This window comes from Chlamydotis macqueenii, chromosome 18 (genome assembly GCF_036417535.1).
Source record: "Chlamydotis macqueenii isolate bChlMac1 chromosome 18, bChlMac1.mat, whole genome shotgun sequence".
Lineage (NCBI taxonomy): Eukaryota > Metazoa > Chordata > Aves > Otidiformes > Otididae > Chlamydotis > Chlamydotis macqueenii.
In genome coordinates this window covers 8,105,995-8,128,982 of record NC_141573.1, presented here as the reverse complement: position 1 = coordinate 8,128,982, position 22,988 = coordinate 8,105,995, and the positions used below count along the sequence as shown (strand labels likewise).

The 22,988-nt window shown below is 55.4% G+C and overlaps 2 protein-coding genes across 10 annotated transcripts in view; one reads left to right on the top strand and one right to left on the bottom strand.

Annotated features, from left to right (window-relative positions):
• MYOCD (myocardin) overlaps positions 1 to 14,504 on the top strand; it is a 33,998-nt gene extending 19,494 nt beyond the window's left edge. For 3 of the 6 annotated variants that reach the window (XM_086762452.1, XM_086762457.1, XM_086762451.1), the window contains 8 exons: positions 3,737 to 3,912; positions 4,508 to 4,633; positions 5,142 to 5,395; positions 5,759 to 5,912; positions 7,065 to 8,018; positions 10,141 to 10,254; positions 11,234 to 11,291; positions 11,874 to 14,504. In XM_086762452.1, coding sequence (XP_086618578.1) covers positions 3,737 to 3,912; positions 4,508 to 4,633; positions 5,142 to 5,395; positions 5,759 to 5,912; positions 7,065 to 8,018; positions 10,141 to 10,254; positions 11,234 to 11,291; positions 11,874 to 12,442 — 2,405 coding nt within the window. In that variant the 3' untranslated portion in view covers positions 12,443 to 14,504. The remainder of the gene's footprint in view (positions 1 to 3,736; positions 3,913 to 4,507; positions 4,634 to 5,141; positions 5,396 to 5,758; positions 5,913 to 7,064; positions 8,019 to 10,140; positions 10,255 to 11,233; positions 11,292 to 11,873) is intronic. The other 3 variants (XM_086762455.1, XM_086762453.1, XM_086762454.1) reach the window with 2 other exon arrangements.
• Positions 14,505 to 18,422: 3,918 nt separating this feature from the next.
• The window catches only part of MAP2K4 (mitogen-activated protein kinase kinase 4), an 82,177-nt gene continuing 77,611 nt past the window's right edge, over positions 18,423 to 22,988 (bottom strand). For all 4 annotated transcript variants that reach the window (XM_086762183.1, XM_086762184.1, XM_086762185.1 and 1 more), the window contains one exon: positions 18,423 to 21,518. In XM_086762183.1, coding sequence (XP_086618309.1) covers positions 21,405 to 21,518 — 114 coding nt within the window. In that variant the 3' untranslated portion in view covers positions 18,423 to 21,404. The remainder of the gene's footprint in view (positions 21,519 to 22,988) is intronic.

Sequence of the window (22,988 nt, the reverse complement as noted above, 5' to 3'; positions counted from 1 at the left end):
GGAGCTGGGGAATATGAGGAGTAGCCTGCACCCGTGTCCTGCTTCTGACTAGGATGGAGTTCATTCTCACCTGAGATGGAAGGGGAACTGGAGCTGGTGGCCCCTGTGGCTGGGGACACAGCTGGGACAGGTCACTGATCAGCCACCAGCTGGGATCGTTTACCCAAATTGGCCCAAGGGCCATCCCACCCCCTGGGACACCACGCTCAGTGTATAAAGAGGGGATGGGGCTGAGGGGAGGTTTCTGCTCCTTCAGAGGGAGCTGGGCATCAGGATCCCCTGTGAGCTGTGGCACTGTGAGTTACGGGCTTCAGTATTTTCTGTTAGTGGGGTTTTTGTTTGTTTGTTTTTCCATCTCTATTTTCTTCTGGGGGTGGGGGGAGTGAGTGAGAGACCATGTAGCTTGGTCCCCAGCGGAGACTACAACAACCCCAAAGCGGGGTACACTTCACCTACCAGTACCCAGTGCTTGATTTTTGCCTTGACTTGGGTTTCCTCCATCACCTCCCCCCCCAGCTGGACGAGGGAGGCACAAAATCCTCCTTAATTTCTTCCATGCTGTCACAGGAAGGCTGGTGCAGGAGCGGACACAAAGCAAGAAGGTGACTCAGATTTTGACTCAGACCCCAGTGCCAGGACAGGGAGGTCCAAAACATGAGAAAGGAGCAGGAAAGCCAGCAGGGTCCTGCAGTGCCAGGACAGCAGCCCACATTTTTGAAGCCTGAGACGATCTCTGCGTGTCCAAACTGGCCCTCGGGCCTCAAGTGAGGCACTGAGAAATGCTCTGCCCCCTTGGGAACTCCATGTTCTGTTGCTCCTGGTTCCTCAATCCCATTTCCATTGGCATAATCCCATGCTGAGTGCCTGCTCTGGGGCTCAGAGCGAGCTGGGGATGGTGGCAGGGCTCTGGGACAAGAGGGGTCTTTGAATGACAAGAGTGATGCCGAAAATGAGGATTGAAATGAGAAGTGCTTTGACTTTCGTTTCATCTCAGAAAGCAGTGTAAACGACATGAAATATTCTGGTGAGGTACCTCTCTGTCCTGTCCTGCAATTGCTTCTGCTCTTGGTTTTCCGGCTGTGAAGCGTAGGCAGCGTCCGTGCAGCAGCTTTTCCAGGCTGATCCTTGAGCTGCTCCATCTCCAGCATTTCACAGCTCTCGCCTTTGAAGGTGAAATGTTCCAGGACTCTGCCTGAAGAGGAGTTTTTAAGGAGAGTTCAAGTAAAAGCTCCACAGCCACTTATCGCAGGAGAGAAGAGTGGAAAAAAAAAGTTAAAAAAAAAAAACAACAAACACCCCTTTATAAACACTCAAGGCAGTTTGAGCATGATTTTATCCACTGTAGCTGAGGCTCGGAGGTTGGGCAAGTGCACTTGAAGTTTGAACTGAGTTTCTCTGCAACTGCCTTGTCAGGAGCTTGTGGTAAACAGAGATTTACAGGACAAAATTGTTAAAAACAGAAAGTCTGGCCTAAACCGATTTGCTCAGTTTTAAATTTCTCCCTTTCGCAATGCCTTTCTGTCACATTGCTGGAGGGAAAATGTGTCCGGTAAGCCAATTTTATCCCATTTAGGGTGAAACATGCAGCACACTAGGGTCAAACGTGAAGTTACTCGGCACTGTTGGGTGCCATGAGAAGGAGGTGATGCACCTGCACCAGGAACAAAATCCTAGCCCTCAGCTTTTGGCAGAAGAAAGCCCCAGGCTGAAGGATCCTCAAGCTCATTTTTGGAGTCAGAGGGACCTTGTGGTGCTCATGGTTTGGGGCGAGGGGCTGAACACAGATCAGAGAGGAGCACTGGCACTTCTGAATGTTAAGCCTTTTGTTTTCACAATACCAGAAAGATGACAGAGTTTAAAATCATTTTACTTTAACCTTGGAATCCCAACTGTTTATACAGTGGAAAGTTCAGCTGACGTGTTCCTCTAATCACCTCCGGTGGGGTGAGCAGAAAGTGCCAGACCCCAACCGAAAGCCCTAACGTCCCGATGACAGGAGGCCGCCAGTGCCCCGCATAGCTGAGCAGTGATACAAGAACCTTTTTTTACCAGGTCCTTGTCATCACTTTGTCCAATACGCTTGAGAGGACAATACCCAGCGCATTAGAAACAGCCCGGAGCGAACACCATTCTGCCTGAGATTACAGCAGAGACATGGGATCACGAAACAATACGGTCAGCCCTGGGCTGCGCAAGAGCGGGACAGATAAGGGCAGCATTCCCCACCCGGCACAGGCCCCCGGTATCAGGCAGCAGGATGCAGCACATTCCTGTCATGCTCCGGGCTGCCGCCATGTCCTGAAGGTCCTTTGGGTTCCCGGCTTTGGCACCGTTTCTCAACGCGTGCTTATTACGTGCCAGCTCAGCGGGAGTCTCGCAGAGCCACAAGTCCCCCTTGCTTGGTGTCATTTTTTCCCGAGAGAGGGTGCCCACGCTTGTCTGCAGGCGTGAGGAGCAGCTCCCACCCAGCCCGGGTGGCAGATCCTGCAGCACCGCAGTTTCTCAGGGAAGACCCAGTGTGGGTGCTGCCCCGGACGGAAAGGGGACAGGGACACATGTGGAGCCTGATGCCGAGCTCGACGGGATGCAGTTGCTTTCTCATCCCCACCCCATACTGTGGCTGGGCAGCAGTTTGGGGTGAGGAGCCAGGGCTCCCCGCTTCCTCGCCCGCCCTGGCACCGTGATCAAGCAGCGAGCAAGCAGCAAGCAGCGATAACGGTTATCTCTCAGATAGGAGCAGGGGTCAGAGCAGGAGGGTGTGTGTTGGTGAGAAGGCGCACATTGCTAGACTGGCAGCAGGGACAGGTGGAAGCTTGTCCCCAGGCCCTTCCCATTTCCCCATTTGTCACCTCGCTATCAGTGCACCAAGCTGCCTGACAAATGCCAGACGTGAGCATGAGGAGATTACGAGTGTGGCTGTGCTGCTCCTTCCTCTACCCCCACCTGCAGCCCTCCTGAGGCTCACATGAAACCTTTTCTTTTTCAGCACTTTATTTATCAGCAAAAGCTGGGGGTCAAGAGCTCTTGCCCATCTGACTGGGAGATAGCATCCCGGGAGCTTTGGGGGTGGGGACACGCAGTGTCTGGGGCAGTCAGGAGGTGATGGCAGTGGTTTGAAGGATGTTGTGTAGGTGAAGCTTGTGGACAGAGACAGGATCTGGAAGCCTCTGTTCAGCGGCAGCTGGGTCCCTGTGTGTTGGTTCTTGTAGCATGAGCAGATGGGCCACCCTCAAAGTGGATTTCAACCTCAGTTCTTCTGCTGAGGACAGGGTCCCTTGTGTGGTGTGGGCTTGGGGTGAGGATGCTCAGCTGGTGGGGAGGGCAACTCTAATGCCCCTCTCCCCATCTCAGCCCAATGATGGGGTAGGATGGCAGAGACGCTCCTGCACCAGCCCCACCTGTCTGCAAAAAGCCTCCTGTTCCTGGTGGGCCAGGCTCCTCGGAGGTCTCCTCTTGCCCAAGTAAAATGGTCCACAGCACAGGCCAGGAGCTGAGGTCACCTCCTCTCCCACAAGCCCTGGCCCACGGGGGCACACCCAGGAGCTGCCCCTGTGCGTGGCTGGGGACGGGAGGTGTCAGCTCTCCGAGCATCCCGTCCCTCACCCACGGCCAGGTCTGCAAGAGGAGGGCGCAGGCACGGAGGACCCCGCAAGGCTCACCCCATCCCTCCCACGGCCGCCGTTGTCCCCTCTCCAGCAGGGTACGGCCCTGACTGTCACCCCTTCTCCGCTGGCAGGCACCCAGGTCAGCTACCCCAAGCCAACCGACGCCTTCGCCTTCGAGGAGGACAGCAGCAACGACGGGCTGTCCCCGGAGCAGGCCCGCAGCGAGGACTCCCCGGCCTCCACCGAGTCCGCGGCCGCCACCAAGGCCTCGGAGCCAGCCCCCGCCGCCCCGGCCGGGACACCCCAGGTAGGGCCCGCGGCACTCTGCCTCCCGTGGGGACGGGGCGGGCGGCCTGGGGGACTCCCCTGGTGCCCGTGGGGACCCGCGTGGGCGGGCACGGGGCTGCGCGGCGCTGCGGCGCCCCCTGCTGGCGGGCATGGGTAACGCGGCCACGGCTGGGCTGAGGGGTTGGGTAGAGCGGCGGGGACTGGAGAAACTAGTCTAGGACTGGGGAGACTGGGAGGGACTGGGGGCACTAGCCTAGGCTGGGTGAGGCGTGGAGAGGCTGGGAGGACTGAGGTGAACTGGAGTTGGAGGGACTGGGGTGGACTTCGGAGACTGGGCTAATCTGGGGGACGCTGAGGGGATGCAAGAGGATACAGGGCTGAGGTGGAATGGAGAGGGCTTGGGGTGAACTGGGGAGACAGAGGGGCTGCGAGGGGACTGGGATAGTCTGGGAGAAGTGAGAATAGTGGGCTGGGATAGATGTGGGGGGATTGGGATGGACTGGGAACAACATGGGGCAGAGTGAATGGGGTACCAGAGGCTGTCCAGGCTGGCCAGCCCCTGGCACCAGCCCCGCATCCCCTCTCCCATCAGTCCCCTCACCTCTCCCTTGCAGGATCACCCCCACAGCGCTGATGGCCATGCACCGGACCCGGCCTCGGGGCAGGGCAGCCAGTGTGACAGCCCCAAGCAGGCAGCAGGGCAGGAGAGCCCACCTCTTCCGGTGGCCTCTGCCGTGAAGGTAATGCCTGTGCCTCCAGGCTCCCTGGGAGCGGGAACAAGCCCAGGGCACCTGCCTGAAGTGCCCACATTCTGCACCTCACAAGTGTGGGAGGTCTGGGGGTTTGGCCTTAAGGTTTGGAAGAATGCAAGGACACAAAGGTTGTTGCCAAAAACTGCAATTTGACTCATTTTGTAATGGCGTAATGTATGGTATTGCATGCTGCAAGAGGTGATTGCTCGGGTCCTGCGCTGGAAACATCCCCTGGGACTAGGACCAGAAGGAGATAAAAGGCAACACTGAAATATTTGCAGGAAAGAAGGGTCATTCTCCATCTCATGTGTTCTCCAGCACAACTGAGATGAGACGTGGGTCTGAGGGAGTCTCCCACAAGCAGGCTCAGCAGCTCTTGGAGCTGGAATGTCAGGGTGTCAGCAGGAGCTGCCCTCTCTGTCCCAGACCTCTGAGTTCTCACAGGGGTGACAGGAGCTCTTTTCCCAGCTAACTCCTTTCTTTCTTGGACCAACAGTCCAAATCATCCACTGATAGCAAGAACCGTCATAAAAAGCCCAAGGACACCAAGCCCAAGGTGAAGAAGCTGAAGTATCACCAGTACATCCCTCCGGACCAGAAGGCAGAGAAGTCCCCTCCACCCATGGATTCTGCATATGCCAGGCTCCTCCAGCAGCAGCAGCTCTTTCTGCAGCTCCAGATCCTCAGCCAGCAGCAGCAACAGCAGCAACAGCACTTCAGCTACCCAGGGATGCACCAAGGCCAGCTAAAGTGAGTGGTGATGTGCCAGTAGCAGGATTTGGCACTGTCTCGCTCCAAATGTTCCCCTCCCATACCCATTTGTGTCAGTGCAATGGGGATAGATGCACGCAAGTAAGACATACAAGCTTGGGAACATAGCACAGTCTCCTGCAAACATATTTCTTTGTGCACTGGCTGGGGCATCTGTGATCTGCTGGTGGGTCACCAGCAACCTCCTTACAGCCCAATGCAGTTTTCCTTGGGGTTGGTGGACCTTCAAGTCTCATAAAGGAGACAGCAGCCCCAAGGGAGCAGAGGGATGGTACACTAGGCATGGAGACCTTGGTGGAGGGGAGGCAGACAAGTTATCCCAAATCTCCTTTGTTGTTTCAGGCAATCAAATGAGCAAGTGGTCAAAAGTTCAAATTCTTCATCAACTTCTGTCAACACCACCCCTCTTTCTCCGGTGAAAACCACCTTTTCAGGCCAGGCTTGTGTCTCATCCATCAAGCCAGGCCCTCTGCCGTCTAACCTGGATGATCTGAAAGTGAGTGCAAACTTTGTCACCGCAGGAGCAGAATCTTTCAGCCTGAACACGCTTTGCCGCCCCTGAGGCGTGCAGCGTAGCACTGGGAGTGAGCGGCAAACCAAAACCATGCTGCGAGCAAACCCAGGAGCACGTCGTGCTGTGTCGGGAATCGGTCACCGTGGTGGTAACTGAAAACACGGGTTTGCTGCTCTGCACGTGGCACGTGGGTGCTTTGCTCCAGGGCGTGTATCAGCAAGGTTTAGGTATAACTTGAGATGGCTGCAGGCCAGGCCATGGGGTCGGGGACTAAAGGATGGTCTGTGCTGCTGCTCCTGCTGCTCGTGGCTCCGTACCTTCCGTGGTTCTATGGTGCATGTCGTGGATGCTGCTAGCAGACCAGCCAGAAGCTAGGTCAGCATGGCCTCCACTTAGTGCCACAGCGTCTCAGGTTGTTGTGGCCAGGCCAGCTCAGCTCTGCACAAGCAGGCGTTCCTGGAGCCTGCAGCCGCAAGCACCATTTTGAACGGTGCCTAAACCTCTCACGTAGGCAAGACAGGCAGGGCATAAGGGAGACTCACTCACACCGATGGTTCTTTTCTACATTGCTACTGGAGCCTCAGCCATGGGGAACGCCAGGCTGAGCAGACACCTAGGGACAATATTCATTATTAGAGAAACAAATAAGGTGATGTAGAAATAACATGAGTTTGGCCATAGCAATACCCCAGCTCAGGTGCTTGAACCCTGTGCAGATGCCTGAACACGGAGTGTCTGGCCCCAAGGTACATGGTCACATACCCTGAAGCTGAAGGATGCCAGCAGGTGGTTCCCGTGCTGTGTGACAGTCAGCTCATGTGGAAACCTACTGCTAGGCAGGGAGTCTTGTGTTACCTCCACGTCCCAAGCACCACTGCTGTTTCGTGGAGTGCGGTCACAATTCCTGAAGGAAGAAGGAACATTTTCCTGTTAGGAAAGGTTGAGGTCCTGCAGGACGTGCAGTGGCCAGGGCTGTGCATGGTGACTCCAGTGACCGCAAGTGAGACAGTGAGCACCTGGGAGGTCAGAGCTTTAAAGCTAGGAACCTGTGAGCTGAGACTCCTTGTCAGAAGTGTTGGGTTTCTAAAGGGCTCATTTGCCATTGGGACTGATCGTTGGTGACCTTCCTTCTAGGTATCAGAACTGAGACAGCAGCTCCGAATACGAGGCCTGCCTGTGTCAGGTACCAAAACAGCACTGATGGAACGGCTGCGGCCCTTCCAGGAGTGTGGCAGCAATGCGGTGCCAAACTTCAGCGAGATCACCACTGTCACCTTCCCAGTCACTCCAACAAGCACCCTGTCTGGTTACCAGTCGCAGTCCTCCACCAGCATGTTATCAAATGGCTTCTACCACTTCGGCAGCACCAGCTCCACCCCACCCATCTCTCCAGCCTCCTCCGACCTCTCTGTGAGCGGCTCTTTGCCAGACACATTCAATGATGGGCCCATGTCTTCTCCACAGTTCGGTCTCCAGCCATCTCCAGTTCATGGCAGTGCCGAAGAAAGCCTCATGAGCAGCATGAACGGAGGGAGCATCCAGCTGGAGCTAGAAGGGATTGACACGGAGAAAGACAAGATGCTGGTGGAGAAGCAGAAGGTCATCAATGAACTGACGTGGAAGCTGCAGCAGGAGCAGAGGCAGGTGGAAGAGCTCCGGATGCAGCTCCAGAAGCGAAAGAGAAGCAACGGCCTTGAGGAGAAGCAGCAGCCCGCTCAGCATTTCTTTGGTGTCCCCATCAAGCAAGAAAACGCAGTGTCCAGCTGTCCATTCGCGTCCAAACAAACTGCCTTGAAAGGCCAAGCCAGCAGCTCGGATAAGTTAAGTAACTGTGGGGTGCCGCAGCTGCCTCACATTGTAAATAGCCACTGCCTGGAGCCTGCGGGGCAAAGCACCATCACCTCCTCGACATTCCTGAGCCCGCAGTGCTCCCCCCAGCACTCTCCGCTCGGGGCTGCAAAGAGCCCCCAGCACATCAGCCTGCCGCCGTCACCCAACAGCCACTATCTCCTCTCCGTATCCCCCGGCTCACAGGCAGAAGGGCGCAGCGGGTCCCCACAGACCAACAGTTGCCTTCGCACGGCATCGGTGAGTGGAGAGCACTTCAGATGGCATCGCAGTGGTGAGCATGTTGGTGTCTGTGGGCAGTCAGACAAACATCCCAGTCTGAGTCCTTTCCTGTCAGACTGGGACTGGTCGTGCCCACGGTTGGTACTCGGGGGCCATAGCATCATGTGGGACTGCCTGGAAAGGCAGAGAGTAGCCCAGATGGACAACGTGTTGGAAGCTGGTGGCACCACAGGGTCTTTTGCAGGGCATCTCCTCAGGAGCCCTGCTGCCACTGCACCCCATTGCCCTGGGCGGGGGTTACAGCACAGCTCCCGTGCCCCATGGAGCCCCAGCACAGCTCCTTCTGCCCTGGGGAAGCCCTGGAACAGCCTCCTTCTTCCCCAGAGGACCCCGGCGCAGTTCTCTCTGCCCCTCGGTGAGCACTGGCAAAGCTTCCCGTGTCCTGGGAGAGCCCTGGCACAGCACCCTGTGCCCCATGGAGCCCTGGCACAGCTCCCTCTGCTCTGGGGAGACCTGGCACAACTGCCTCTACCCATGGTTAAGCACTGGCACAGCTCCCTCTGTCCTGGAGGAGTCCTGGCACAGCTGCCTCTGCCTTGGGGGAGCATTGGCACAGCTTCTTCTGCCCTAGAAGAGCCCTAACTCAGCTGCCTCTTCCCTCAGGGGGAGGCCCTGGCACAGGTCCCTCTGCCCCATGGAGCCCTGGCAAGGCTCCCTCCACCCTGGGGAAGCCCTGGCACAGCTCCCTCAGCCCCACTGAGCCCTGGCAAAGCTCTGTCCACAGCGGGGAAGCATCAGCACAAATCCCTTGGCCCCTGGGAGAGCCCTGGCACAGCTTCCTATGCCCCTGGGAGAGCCCCACTGCAGTGGTGCAGGGCTTGTCAGCATCTTGCTGAGCCACTGCGGCTCCTGGCAGAGCGTGGGGGGCTTGGACCAGTGGGTTGAAGGAGGGCAGTTATCCCACTCGTGTAAGAAGTCTTTTCTTGGGAAGATAGAGCTGAGCTGGCAATTGGGATCTGCAGTCAGACAGAGCTTGTACCTCCCCACTAGGCAACCAGTGCTGCAGAGTCGTCCCCTCAGCAGCCACCACTCCCCACTCAGTCCTCTGGACAGGTACGAGAGCTTGGAGAGAGGCACATGCTGCCAACACACAAAAAAAAGCAGCACAAGGTGCTGATATTTGCAGCCCAAATTCATCTCAGCGCCCTACTAGTGTTTCCCAGGCAGCAGCAACACCGATCACACACAATGGCCCGCAGTGTCCTGCTGCAACACCCCCCATCCTGGGCCTTCCTCTGCTGCCTGCAAGGGGCTCCCAGAGGTGGGGGTCCCTCTTCAGCCTCAGCTGCCCCTCGGTGTCCAACGCAGGAGCACTGTCCCCCCCAGCACAGGGATGCTGCTCGTCCCAGCCACCCCCCACAGAAAGGCGGTGAGGATGTGCATGGCCAGGCTGAGCGGCCTCACCACTGCCCTGGATCAACTCCTGGATCCGACCCATCTGCTACGTCCCCTGGTGCTGGCTGTTATGCGGTGAGGCAGCCGTGGCCCGGTGGTGGTGATGGGCATACAAGGGCCTAGAGACAATGGGGACAGCAGGTGGCAGGCACTGGACCTTCAGGTGAGGTCCCTCCTGAAAGGCAAAAAGCTGGCACTGACATATGGGTGGTTGGCACAGGGAGAGCCCAGGTGCTGACCTGGCAGCCACTCTTTTGAGTGGTCTAGGCTCTGTGAGATGCCCCTGGAGAGATGGTGATGGAGAGGGTCCCCAACAGAGAGGCTGGGAGGCAGCTGGGGAAGCTCTGCCACTGACTGGGTGCAGTCAACCACCAGCAGCCCATTCTCTTTCCTCCTTGCTCTGCACGTTCACAGCTGGACCAAGGACCAGGGTGCTCTGTGGCATCATGCCTGTGCTCCGGCAGCGACTGGAGGCCAGCCTGGCCCTGGGCCTCAGAGTTAAGCTGACAGAGCTAGTTTACTTTCTTCTCTCCCACCCAGAGACCAGGCACTTTGAGCTGATTTAACCCCCAAAATCGTTAGTTTCCCTGGCACCACTCTGGCTTCAACAGGGGTGAAAGAGAGCTGGCCTCCCATCGTGCCTCCCAGTGCGTTGACTCCATTTCCCTGTATTTCCCCCACGCAGATGGCTACGCAGGCAGGTCAAAAGTTTTCTTTTCCATCCCCAAGTCTTTGTAAGTCAAGCCCAGCCCTCTCAGAGGTAAAGCAGCCTCCACCCTATGAGGATGCAGTAAAGCAGGTAACTGCATGGTTTTTATTTTCTCCAGGGCTCGGGCTGCGCAGGGTGTGCTTTTGCGGTGAATGCAGCTCATCTGCAGGAGTTACAGCCTGGTACGGGGTCCATGGGTAGGACAGACCTGTTTCCATAAGGAATGGGCTTTTCTTGAGGAGTTTGTTGGTGAATGGCTGCCCCAGAGCAGTCAGACACCACACTGGATGGGATAGCATCTTCTGCATGATGGACGGAGCCAGCCCACCCTGAGGTCCCGCCATCCCAGACAAACACCCCAGGACTTTGGTGTACTCTTCTTTGGGGAGCTCAGTGCCACGTGAGAAACCTTCTTGAGCATTCCCAAGTCACCAGGAAACCTCACCTTCCCCCTTTAACCTATTAGCAAAGTGCCCTTCTCCATGCCAGCTGCCTCCGTTAGCCTTACCCTGGAGCACCATTCCCACCAGGATGACTGTCTCCATCACCCATGAACCTCTTGCTTCTTATGAGACTCCATCAGCAGCCCCAGTGCCAGGCTGCTGGTTCCTTTAGGAAAACGGAGTGATCCTGTTGGCAGTGGTAAAAATGGGTTTCTGCTGGCTGGCAGGGAGGCGTGCAGAAAGTCATTCCAGTCTCAGGTTGGGGAGAGGAGTATGATGATGTGTTACCCCCAGGGAGATGCAAGGAGGCACGTGCCGGTGCAAGGTTCTGAGTCCAAAGAGTTGGTGTGTCCTGAGGGCCCTGGGAAGAGGCAGTCTGTGGTGGGCACTAAGCAGAGGATCGGCAGGAACCGGGAGGAGCCTGGCACCATGCTCCCCAGATCCGTTGTGCTTGTCCCAGGGCCCTGCAGTGCTCACCTGAAAGATGCTGCCAGCCCTGTGTTGGAGTGGCATCTCTCCTGAATGGGAGAAACTCATCTGTGGGGTCTAGAGCTGCCTACCTGGCTTGTGGCCAGAGGGGCTCCCCTCCTAACGCCCTCTGCTCTCCTCTTTGTCCTTTGCTGCAGCAGATGACACGAAGTCAGCAGATGGACGAGCTCCTGGACGTGCTGATAGAAAGTGGAGGTACGCACTGCTTCCCTCTTCCCCTCCGAGCCAGCGTCAGCCCGTGGGGCTCTGTGCACCCCAGCAGAGCTGCCCCAGTTGAGTACAGCTTTCGTTTGCCCACCCTGTGCCAGCAGCCACAAATTTGCCCTCCCAGAGCCTGCTCCTGCATCTGCAGACCTGGTGGGGTGATCTGGGCTTGGTTATCGCAGGAGAGCGGCCCTGTGCACGGCACTGCCAGCACCATCCCCACCCAGAGCTCCCAGTGTCCCCCACCATCCCCAGTGCTGCCAGTGCCATCTCCTGGGCAGAGCACTGCTGGTGCTCTCCTCTGTGCCCTTTGCCAAGCACAACGCCCATGGGGACAGCTGACAGTGCTCGTGCCCTGGGAACTGTGTCCAAAACCAGGGGAGTTCAGGTCAGGAAGCAGGAACATGCGAGGTGTCCCTCGGGGAGGGTGGGCAAGCAGTACCAGGGGGATGGAGTGGGGAGTGGGTCTCCGTAGGCAGCCCAGGAGCCCGGCTGGGGGCTGTGGTGGTGCCCCTGTGCCCAGCAGTGGTGGGCACTGCCAGAGCACCTCAAACCCCTCTCGTTTGTTGACAGAAATGCCAGCCAACGCCAAGGAGGATCGGTCCTGCCTCCAGAAAGTACCTCAGATAACGGTGTCTACAGGGAACTCCGGTGCTTCTCTCCCAAAGCCATCCACCGCGTTCGAGCAGGTCTCCTCGGCCCAGCTCTCCTTCGAGCACTGTCCGGGCAGCAGTGATGCTCACCTCGAGGTCCTGCTCAATGCCCACAGCCCTCTGGGGAGGGTCAGTGAAATCGCCCTGCTGAAGATGGGAGGGGAGGAGTCCCACTTCGAAGGGATGATGGAGGGGTTCTCCGGTAAAGCCGCAGATGAACTGCTCACCTCCCAGGAGATTTTACAGACTCCCCTCTCACCCATGGAAACCCAGCTCTCCCCTTCCCCCGCCGATGGCTCTGGTTTACAAATGAGTTTCACTGAGTCTCCGTGGGAGACGATGGAGTGGCTGGACCTCACTCCCCCCAGCTCCGCCGCTGGCTTTGGCTCGCTCACGCCTGCGGGCCCCAGCATCTTCAACATCGATTTCCTAGATGTTACCGATCTCAATCTAAACACCAGCATGGACCTGCACCTGCAGCAGTGGTGAAGGGCAGCGGGGTGGAGGCGGGATGCTGTAAGCCTGCGGCAGCCAGCACAGTGTTTCTGTCCTGTGCCAGAGAACGCGCAGGGCTGACGTGCCACGTCCAGAGGAAACTGCAGTCATTTCCCCAGCGTATAAACTTGTTTGGATTTCCAGTTACTGTGAATTGACAGCACAACAGCTCTGGTACTTTGCTTTTCCTCCGTTGACATGTGCCCACAGAGGACACCAGTGCCTTTAACAACTCTTCTTCAGGTTGACAAGATCTTCAGTTTTTCTTCTTTTATCTTTTTTCCTCCCAGTTTTAGCAGTCACTCTCGTGAGAACTGGAGCAGCTCATGACAAAACTGTATGGTGAGGAGACCTCACCTGGGTGGCAATGGGAAATCATGGAGAGGAGAGCCTGTTGCTGCCCACTCCTCCACTCCCCTTCTGCCCATCCAGCCCTTTAAGCCATTCTGCTGGGCTCGTCTTGGCCATGCCCAGGCCAGGGGCTGTGGGAGCAGGGCGGCTCTGCCCGGCCAGGGCGATAAGCACACTTCTCCGTCCAGCCAGGCTCGCCTTCCATCCTTCCTCCTGCCCCCAGAGCTGCGTTGCCCGGTCCCCACACAGCTCTGCTCCAGATCACCATGTTGATGGAGATCACCATGTTCATGGTGGCACCTTGTCGTAGCCTCACGGTGCCTGGAGGGGGGGGGGGAGGGGGTGGGGGTGTGAAAGCCCAGGAGCCGACCCGGCTGCAGCCTGAACTGAATCAGGCTGAACCCTGTGACCTTGGAGCAGAGAGCTCTGGACGTTGGAGGCAGCTGCTCAGGCTGTAGGTTCAGGTACTGAAGGGTCGTGGCATCTTGGTGGAGCTGCCATGTCCCAGCTAGTGTGGTACAGACAGAGGTGTGTAACGTGTTTTGGTCCAAGGTAGGAGCAAGTCATATGGAAAACACAGGCTTTGGAGGGGCTGTCCTTTGCACAGCCCAGAGTCAGGATGGATCTCCACCACCTCGCACCACCTGGGAGCAGGGGGAGCCAAAATGGGCACTCAGCAGCCTGCAGGTGGGGCAGGCCCAAGCAGGCCCTTGCGTGGCTGTGGTTTGGTGCGAGTGTCTGCTTTTGTGGCTTCCACTCCTCTGCCGTCCTTCCCTCCATCCTTCTTCCCATTCCTCCTTGATCCCGAGCAGTCATCCCCTTCTTCCCGAGTGTTCTCCGGCGTCACTGTTCGCGCAGCCCAGAGCAGGGCCATCCGGAGAACGGCTGTGAATCACTGAGCCTGGAGGAGCTCGTTCTCCTGAAGCCGGCAGAGATGGATGCTCTTCTGCAGTGATGCCTCCAGTTTGAAGTCACCAGCGTTTCTCCTGCAAGTGTCTGTGCAATATACTCCCTTGGGCTCCGGCGAGAAGCCTTTGCTTCACGTCTTGGCTTCCACCAAAGAACTTGCTGCAGGCCGTTTGACGGACACATCTACTTCTTTGCCATTCTGGTTTTGCCAAAGTAAATATTGTTGCTGACAAAGATTGTTAAACTATTTACAGACTGAGCGTATTTAATATTTGTGTTACTGGAAGGACAGCACATCGGAGACGCGGCAGCTGGGGCGCGAGGGGCCGGTGGGGAGCCCGGCCGTGGCGTCTGCGGGCGCTCGCCCCAGGGATGCTGGAGCTGGGGCGGAGGCTCTGCGGCCCCCGCCGCGGCCCCGGCTCGTGGCCTTGTTGCATGCTGTATAAAGCGCACGGCGGTAGCTTTCGACTCACTATTTAAAGCACTGCTTTTCTATTGTACAAACGGACACAGTGCACTGCTAGGATAGACGATCACAGGTTGCATTTTTTTTTTTTTTTTAAGAATTTCCTTTTCTAAGTGAGAGATTTTTCAAAGTTGGTCTGTGGAGAATATCAATAGCACTTGAACCAGAGTAGTGTTAGCTGTTACACTGCGCCATGTCCGGGGCTTTCCAGAGACCTTCCTCCTCTCAGCAAATGTATTTCCTTATTTAAAGGGATGCTGTCAGCTTCAAACTTGTAAGCCACCACGTTTCCTTACCTATGTTACCAGCAACACCTTCATTATTAAAAACCCCTTTGTCTTGCCGCTTGTCTGCTCGTAGTTTGCGGTTTGATTTTGCCGACTGAGGCACCCACAGCCATCCCAGCTGCGACCATTTGGTATCAGCTCCATGCCCTGGGGCAGCTCCAGTCCTTGCAAGAGGAAAAGTATTTATTTCACAGCAACATTTTATCCTGGAAGATTTCTCAAGAAGCTAGCTGGAGTCTCCTGTTTCTGAAGGCTTTTCCTTCTGTTGGCTTTTGTTTTCTCCTTCTCCTCCTGCTCCTCGGGTCAGTGTCCCTTCAACAGCAGTGGTTGGCACCCTCCCCAAACCCCTTTGTGTTTTCCGGCAGCCGAGCCCCCGGGGACGGTGGGCTACCGGACGCAGGGCACGTGGTGGTCACAGGCAGAGCCCCCTCACAGCTGAACCTCCTGTTGCCCGCAGCTGGTGGGACCCCGGCTTCTTCTCCCCGTACCCGTTAGTGTCTGTTTCCAGATCCAGCGCACCTTTCCTTTGGTTAAAAAAGGGTTCCCAGCACATTCACCCACCTGCTTGCAGGGAGGAACGGCCTGTGTGGCCGCACATGGGCTCAAACGGTGACACAATCCTGAGGCACCTCAGAAGCGCATCTGAAAAGATGTAGATGAAAAAACAGCCAGTTGCTACAAACATCTTCTAGTCGCCAAAATACACTCTGCAACCAAATGTGCTGTGCTAAACCTAAACCTGAGCTTTAGCTTACTCAGAGGATGAGGAGACAAGCCTAGAAGACAGTCTGGGGTTGCTTTGGGAATACTGGTGGGCAGGGGCGCTCGCCTGCCTGCCCGTACGGTTCAGCTGCAGACGAGGAGCTGGGAGCATGCGCTGCCAGCCTCCCATGGTGAAAGTCAGCGAGCGGGGCGCGTGGTACCGGAGTCACAGCGTTAACGTGCAGGGAAGATGCTTGTCAGGTACCAAGGTTTGACCCACAGCATTTGGAGAGGCTGAGTCCAGACCGGGGTCCTGCTGTGGGGCAGAGGGAGGGATCAGGGGGATCTCCTGAGGGCTCCTTCCAGGCCCCAAAAGACACCTGCAGCAGAGCTCCTCCACTGCCTGGAGACGAGATCAGCTTGCCTCTGCCCTGGAAGTCAGTTTTCCAACCTCCTGGGAAAGCACGGGCCGCGCTGGCAGGACAGGACCTGCCCTCCCCTCCCGTTGCCTTGGCCAGAGGAGGACCTGCCAAGCCCCATCCACACTCAGCCACCACCATGAAGCTCCCCAGCAGCTTGCTGGCTGGGCATGGCCCTTGGAGCCTGTTTGGGAGGTGGTTCCTACCTCCCAGGAAGAGATTGCCAGAGCCTGACCCCACCAGTGGCTGCAAGACCGTTGCATTTGGTGTTCCCTACAGCTTTGTAACCCTGCTCCCGTGCCGTGGTGTCCTGCATCTCGGAGAGCTCTCGTCCTTCCTGGGACACCTTGTGTCAGAGCAAGGCCATGGATGCTCTGCCGCCTTTTGCTCAGTGCCTGCTGTGACCTGTACTCTCCATGCCTGGAAGGAGTTAATGGCTCCTCTGCTCTCTCATTCCCAGTACCAGGGTGGCAATTTGTCTCCAGGAGGGGGAGTCTGTGCTTCACCCTGTTCTCCAAGCGCTTGCACAGCTCTAAACATAATGGAAACATTCAAGTGCTGCTTTCTTTTCTTATTCATCAGAGCAGCCGCTCCTTCTTTCCCTGGACCCTTCACACCTTCAAAGCAGTGACCACACTTGTGATTTGCAGCAGGAGCCAACCAAGTTTCTTTTTTCTAAGCAGCACCTATGGTATTAATCCAGGCCTGAGAACTTCATTTACTCTTACCTGGCCACCAAAGGAGATGAGAGGCTGGGATGAAGCCCAGGGAAAGCCAAGGAGAAGGTGAGTGGAAATACAGACCACACAACTCACAGTGCTCCTGACCTGAATAGTTGTTGTTGTTGGTGGTGGTGCACATCTGCATTCACACTGCTTGGGTCCAGGTAGGGATGTGTTTGAACTCATCCAGACCTCAGAGCTGGTCTTGGCGGTCCATGGACACAGAACAATCATAACAGAGCACAGTATGCTTTTTTTTGGCTGCTATGTAATGCTTGGTGAAGATCTGAGAAGCACCACAGCCATGCAAGTGGGCATAAATTTGTGAGGCATTGGTATGAGGTGCCAGTCTGGACCACCGGCACAAAGAGAGTGGTCAATGGCTCAAAGTCTACCTGGAGGCTGTCCCAAACTTCTGCTCCTCAGCCTTGGCGCTGAGTACAGAAACCACGGCAGCCCCAGAGCCCATGTGGTGGCACAGAAGGAGAAGCTGGAGTTGAGCCGTATGGCCCTGATCAGGATGCCCACAGGGGGACTCCCAGCCCCAGGGTTGGAGAAGGCCAGCGTATGTCACTCAAGCAGGGAACATTGGACTCGTCAAGGAGCAGCAACAGTGGCGCTGTGCATGCGTGGGGCTTGTCTAAGACACTAGCAGCATGTGGGTTGGAGGGTTCCTGTACCACCCTCAGCAGTGACACAATGACGACAGAGATCCTCAGCAAAGGCAGTGAAGTACAAATGGGCAAGGAAAAGAATCCACAGGAGGAAAATTTGAGCATGAGTTCAACAAACAGAAATGGCCACAAATACAGTCCCTTCTGCATGCCAGAGAGTCACAGGGCAATGGAGACGAGAGGGGTCCTCTCCCTCCCGAGGAGCCTGCGAATACCCAGCGCAGAGGTGCGCAGGTGGACTCACATCCAGCCACCAGCTTCTTTCAGCTCCCTCAGCTGCGACAGCTTCCTCGAGAACAAATCTCAGGACGCGAAGGCAGGCTGCAGCGCAAAAGGAACAGAATCCCACAGCAGCTCCAGTTTGTGGAAACGGGAGCTGTACGGTGAGCAGCTGCATCTTCCAGCGTCTGCCCGGCAGGGACGGACTCTCCCTGGTGTGTGGTTGGATTTTGTCTTCTACCTGGAGTCAGGGATCCTGGATTCCAGCTGAAGAGTGGGAACAGCAGGTGGTCCAAAATATCCCAAGTATTGTGCTGGCAACAGGAACCTTCCCCCAAAAATCTTCATGTGGTGGAAACACTAAATTTATGCAAACAGACAGACCTCAACCACTTCTAACCTGTCACACCACATATCTTGCCGCAGCAGGACTTTCTTCAGGTCCGTTATCTGCCTTCCCTTCTCTTGACAAAATTCTCACCCTCCTGAAGAGACAATACCAGGGCCAGCGCCAGGTTACTCCACCCATTCCTAACTACGTCTCTTCCTGAGCCCTGGCACGGCCAGTGATCCCTGCCAGTACGCTCTTGCTCTCCCCCTCACTGGACTGGGCACTCCTGGGGCAGCCCAGTCAAACCAGTTTGAGCACCACGGACGCTCCTGGCTGGCTCCTCTCCCCTGACACTCTCTTCTTTCCCAGTGAGGCTGCTGGGGTCAAGTTCTGCCCACCTGCCTGGACGGTTTCTAAGCCCTCCATGGCTTCCAGGCAGGAGAGACACTTGTCCCAGCACCAGGAGGCTTGGCAGCAGAAATCACCCAGGACTCGGTCCTCTTAGGTCACCTGGACTTTGCAGACATTGACCGCTCTTGCAAAAATCAAGAAGCCTGCACGACGGTGAACATCATCAGCTGCCCTTTCCCCAGAGCGCGGGCACGGCCACCTGCCCTCCTCACAGGGACGAGGTGTCCCGAGCCACCAGAACCTCCCCGTGCAGCAAACAGGGCTCATCCAAAAGAGGCACCCCATTAGCACAGAGGGCTCAGCAGTCCTCCAGAGAAAGAAAATACCAGGTCTCCCTACACCTTTCTAATTGTTTTAATTCAGCACAAGCAGTTTTCTGCACAGCTGCCTCCACGCGGAGGGAGGGCCTGGAGCCAGGCCTCTCGCCAGCTTTTAACGAACCTCCCCGTTCATGTCTGACCTGACAAAACGAAAATAACAAGGTCACAGTCGCATCCTAGTTTTATTACAACCGACCTGCAGGCAGAAGGACAGAACTGTTACAGAAACGCTCTGATCCAGGTATAATATCTTAAATAGAGGAGAAAGTCAAACCAAGGTACTGGAGAAAATACTCCGAAGCTCTTTGAAGCAGTTGTGTTCCTGAGCTCCATTTTACAGACAATAAGGCAACATCCCTGCACATCAGCTTTTTGATAATTTTTATACATTTTTCTATGGTACAAGAAAAAAAAAATAACCAGAGTTCACAATGTACAGTTCTTACACTATTTTCACAGCTTCTGAACACTATACACCTTTTTTTTTTTCTTTTTCAATAAAGATACATCGTAATCAATGGTGCACCCTTAATCGTTTGCAATAATTACGTTTAATACACCAAACCTGTCCCCCCGCACAGCCACCCACGCCACAGCACCTCGCCCCCGACTTCATCACCAGCAGCTCAAAGCTTGGTGTTTCCACTTCCCACCCAACCGGTCCCGCTGCCGAAGACGAGCTCCGACGCGGTCGGCAGCAGGGACCAGACCCCGGCCATGCTGAAAGCGCAGAGCACGGCAGTCGCTTGCGTTGGAGGGAAAATGAGTCTTGGGAGGATCCATCTCAGCCCTCTGAAAGGTTTTTGGGCACCCTGTCACCGGGGAGATGCGAATCAGACTTTAATGTCTGAAAGGTGGGGGCAGAGGCAGAGCAGCTCTGCGTGCATCTGTCCTTACTGGATCTACGCCTCTCCAGTCCCCCCAGCCAGGACCCCGGGAGACCCAGCACGCCCAGTGTCCTGTTCTGGGTGCCTGGAGGCTGTTGAGATGAATCACAGCTGCAGGGACTCGCCAAGCCTGAGAAAAGCCGAGTTTTCTGAGGCTACGGGGCTGGGGGGAGAACTGCTTCAGATCAGCTACCGACCCTGTTCAACGGCTCCTTCCACAGGATTCATCAGAGCTGTTGGGAACCACAGGTTACTTCAGAAAGCTCGGCCTTGTCCGTTTTGGGAAGATTTGAGTGATTGTCTCACCTGATGATCAACCCCAGAAGAACACAGCCCAGGAAGGGCAGGAAGACCTGCACCTCCCTGCCTGGCCGGGCACGCTGCGCCCCAAGGGATCCCACCGGCACCACCTCGGTGCCAGAGGGCCCAGCTCCGACAGGCAAGCAGGAGACGCGCAGCACTGCAAGCCCTAAGCAAGGGTGTCACCTCTGCAGCTGGACAAGCACCGGGTGTCCACGCAAGCCCAGCGTCAGCTCTCTCCTTTCCCAACCGAGCAGCTGGGGCAGGGATGTGCTGGTCTCCAGTGCTCCCACACTAGCCCAGTTTGCACTTGGTAGCATTGATTTGACATTGGAAGCCCTCTGCGTCCTGGGCCTGGTTTTGCCGCAGTAGGGTGCCCTACCGTTGATGAAGTCCTACCAAGCTCCTAAACCAGACAGCTCAAAATGGAAATCAGAAACCCTGCAGCCTCCGTTTTATCCCTGGTGTGCTACTAAATGCCTGAAAACTACAAAGTTCAGGGAAAAAAAAAATGTTTGCAGGAAAAATCGGCCAAAAAAAAAAAAAAAAAAGACTGATGGACTGTTTTGCTCAACAATTGGCCAAAAGATGAGAGCTTGCCCAGCCTTGCTGCGTCAGCTAAAAGCCCACAAGGTGTTAGGTGCTCCCTCGTCTCATCTCCACCTCCTCTCTGTCTGCACCAAACAATCCCAGTGAGGTGCAGTAACAAGGGCTATGGAGGGTCAGAAAAGGGGTTACCTATGCCCAGAAGGTGGTGACGGTCTCTAGCAAGCTAAGCAGTGACATTTGCAGCAGCGGGGCAGGCACAGAGCCCCAGTGTGGTGGGGGACATCGCCACTGTCCTGCTTGAGTGGCGAGAAGGAAACACTGAGGTTTGGTCTTGTGTGGGACACCAGGCTGGGCGTTGGCAGTGCTGCCGGGCCGGTCTCGGGTCAGTGAAAAGACGCTAGCATCAGGGCTGGGGAGAGTGAAGAACAAGAGAAACATCGGCTAGAAATCACAGACGTTCATTCGTGGCTCATTAAAGCGGCTGCAGACTTTGTGAACGGCACTCGGCGAAGTCAAAGCAAAGGCAGCGGGTGGTGAGCACTGTGCAGCTATAAATCAGGTCACAAGCAGGTTAAATTCAATCGAGTAGTTTAATAATTCTTCAGGTCAAAGGTCTTATCTTACCAGGTAACAATTTACAGGACACCTAGTTAAGAGTGAAGAGTGGCTGGCTTGGTAAAAGGAGAAAGAATACATGATGTCCCCTCTCTGAATAGTTTAATGTTAGCCTCTTTCAACGCAACATATTTTTGGTAAAGACATATTCACTATATTTAACATGATCTCTCTTTTACAGGAAGTTTAGCTGAGTACACTGTCCCCAGAAAGTACACTGCGACTGTAAAGCAACAGAATTTCATAGCAGTAAATCTATTGCACTTTGTGAAGAATAAAATTCTCCTTTGCCTTTCTAGCTCCAGAAGGCAAAGCATCTCGTTGGTTAAGCAAGTTCTTCTCCCTCCAGGCAAAGTCTCTTAATGTTCAGACAGACAACGCCTAACTTTTGTTTGTTTGCTTTTTATTATTACTTGAAACAACAATTGGAAGAGTTTGAGAGAAAAATCTTTCCAGTAGCTGCTGAGAAGTCTCCAAGTTTTGAGTCTAGAACTGAATTTTAGGTGCTATCCAATCACGGTCAACAAATAAATGTACTTATTTCCACATTTCATGAATATGTCCACAAAAGAGCAAGATGAGGTCTCTCTTTGACCAACACTAACACTGTGTGATCAGGTATTACAGGGATGCACTTTATATGTGACAACAGTATACAGACAGGATGGAAATAACACCAATATTATTGCACATGGTGTCTGGGCGAGCATTAAAAACACTGCAATATGTGATGAAAATTCTTTACAGCTCGTTTTCTCTCAGCCCTTTTTCTAGAGTTTGACGTAGCAGCAATATCAATCGACGTACATTGGAGAGCTGGGAGTTGCTGGCATTTGATCCAGGATTTTACAGACATAGCATGCAACATCCACTGTGCGTTCCTCATACATCAGGATGAAGGGATGTTTCTGGAATCAGATAAAAAGACAACAAGGTTATGTTCTCCCTTCTGACACGTGCTGCCTACCCCAGATAAAAGCTTCACGTACAGATTGGCTGATGAACACCACAGTGCGTGGTGGCAGCTGTAGGACAGGACAGGACACAGCCTGGTCCATGGCTTTTACATACAGGGAACTCCTATCTTAAATGTGCAGTATGGAGGTGGGACAGGAAGATGAGAGGGCTGGAGCACCTCTCCTGTGAGGCCAGGCTGAGAGAGCTGGGGCTGTTCAGCCTGGAGAAGAAGAGGCTCCGAGGAGACCTTAGAGCGGCCTTCCAGTGCCTCAAGAGGGCTGCAGGGAAGATGGGGAGAGACTCTTCAGCAGGGCCTGGTGTGACAGGACGAGGGGTCATGGTTTTACATTAGAAGGAGGCAGATTCAGATTGGACATAAGGATGAAAGTTTTTATGCTGATGGTGGTGGAGCACTGGCCCAGGTTGCTCAGAGAGGTGGTGGATGCCCCATACCTGGAAACATTCCAGGCCAGGTTGGCCGGGGCTCTGAGCAACCTGATCTAGTTGGGGATGTCCCTGCTCCTTGCAGGGGGGTTGGACTGGATGGCCTTTGAAGGTCCCTTCCAACCCAAACCATTCTATGATTCTATGACTCCAGGAGCATCAGGAATTGCTGGGCAGCATTAGGGAGGGTGCAGTATCAGCAGCACCTGGCTCCTTTGTAGCATGGACATGTAATGAAATACTTTCCACAGTGGTTTCATCATCAGCCTTGTCAGCAATGGGCAGACAGGAGTGACAGGGAGACATGGCTTGCGGAGGTCTAACAGGAGATCAGGACCCAAACTCAGTTCTCCTGACCCTCTGCTCTGCCCAGGGGGCCGTACTGGCCGGATCCAACTCAGAGCAGCTGGAAAGTACCACCATGGTGACTCTCTGGGCCAGGACACCAGGCAAACTCCTTTTGTATCACACCACCACCATCAGGGACCCTGGGCATGGGTTCACACATCCCCTGAAGAGGTGGCTTCCAGAGGCCCAGAGCTCCTTGAAGGTGCATGGTTGCCAAGTGTGACTTATCCAATCCACAGGCACCCCTGCATTCCCTCCTTTAGGATCTCCCACCACAGACAGGCTCTGCTGGTGTCTCACTCCAGACCCATGACCTTTAAGGTCTCACTTTTGCCTGAGCACTCCCATCCTCACTGCGTGGCCAGCGTGTTGGAGGCGTTTACACGCGATAGTGCTGGCCAGCAACGCGACGGCTCCTGCATGGAACCAGGGCCTCAAGCAAAGGCAGCGTTTACATGGCACACCCCGGTGCTTTTGCCCGAGCCCTCCTCAAGGATCACCGATCCGCTGCAACAGGGCATTTCCCCCCACGCTGATCTCCTATGTTTACGTACAGACACTCATGACCTCGGCCATTGCCACCACGGCCGCAGGCATGGAGGTGGCATGGAGGTGATGCTCTTCCTCAG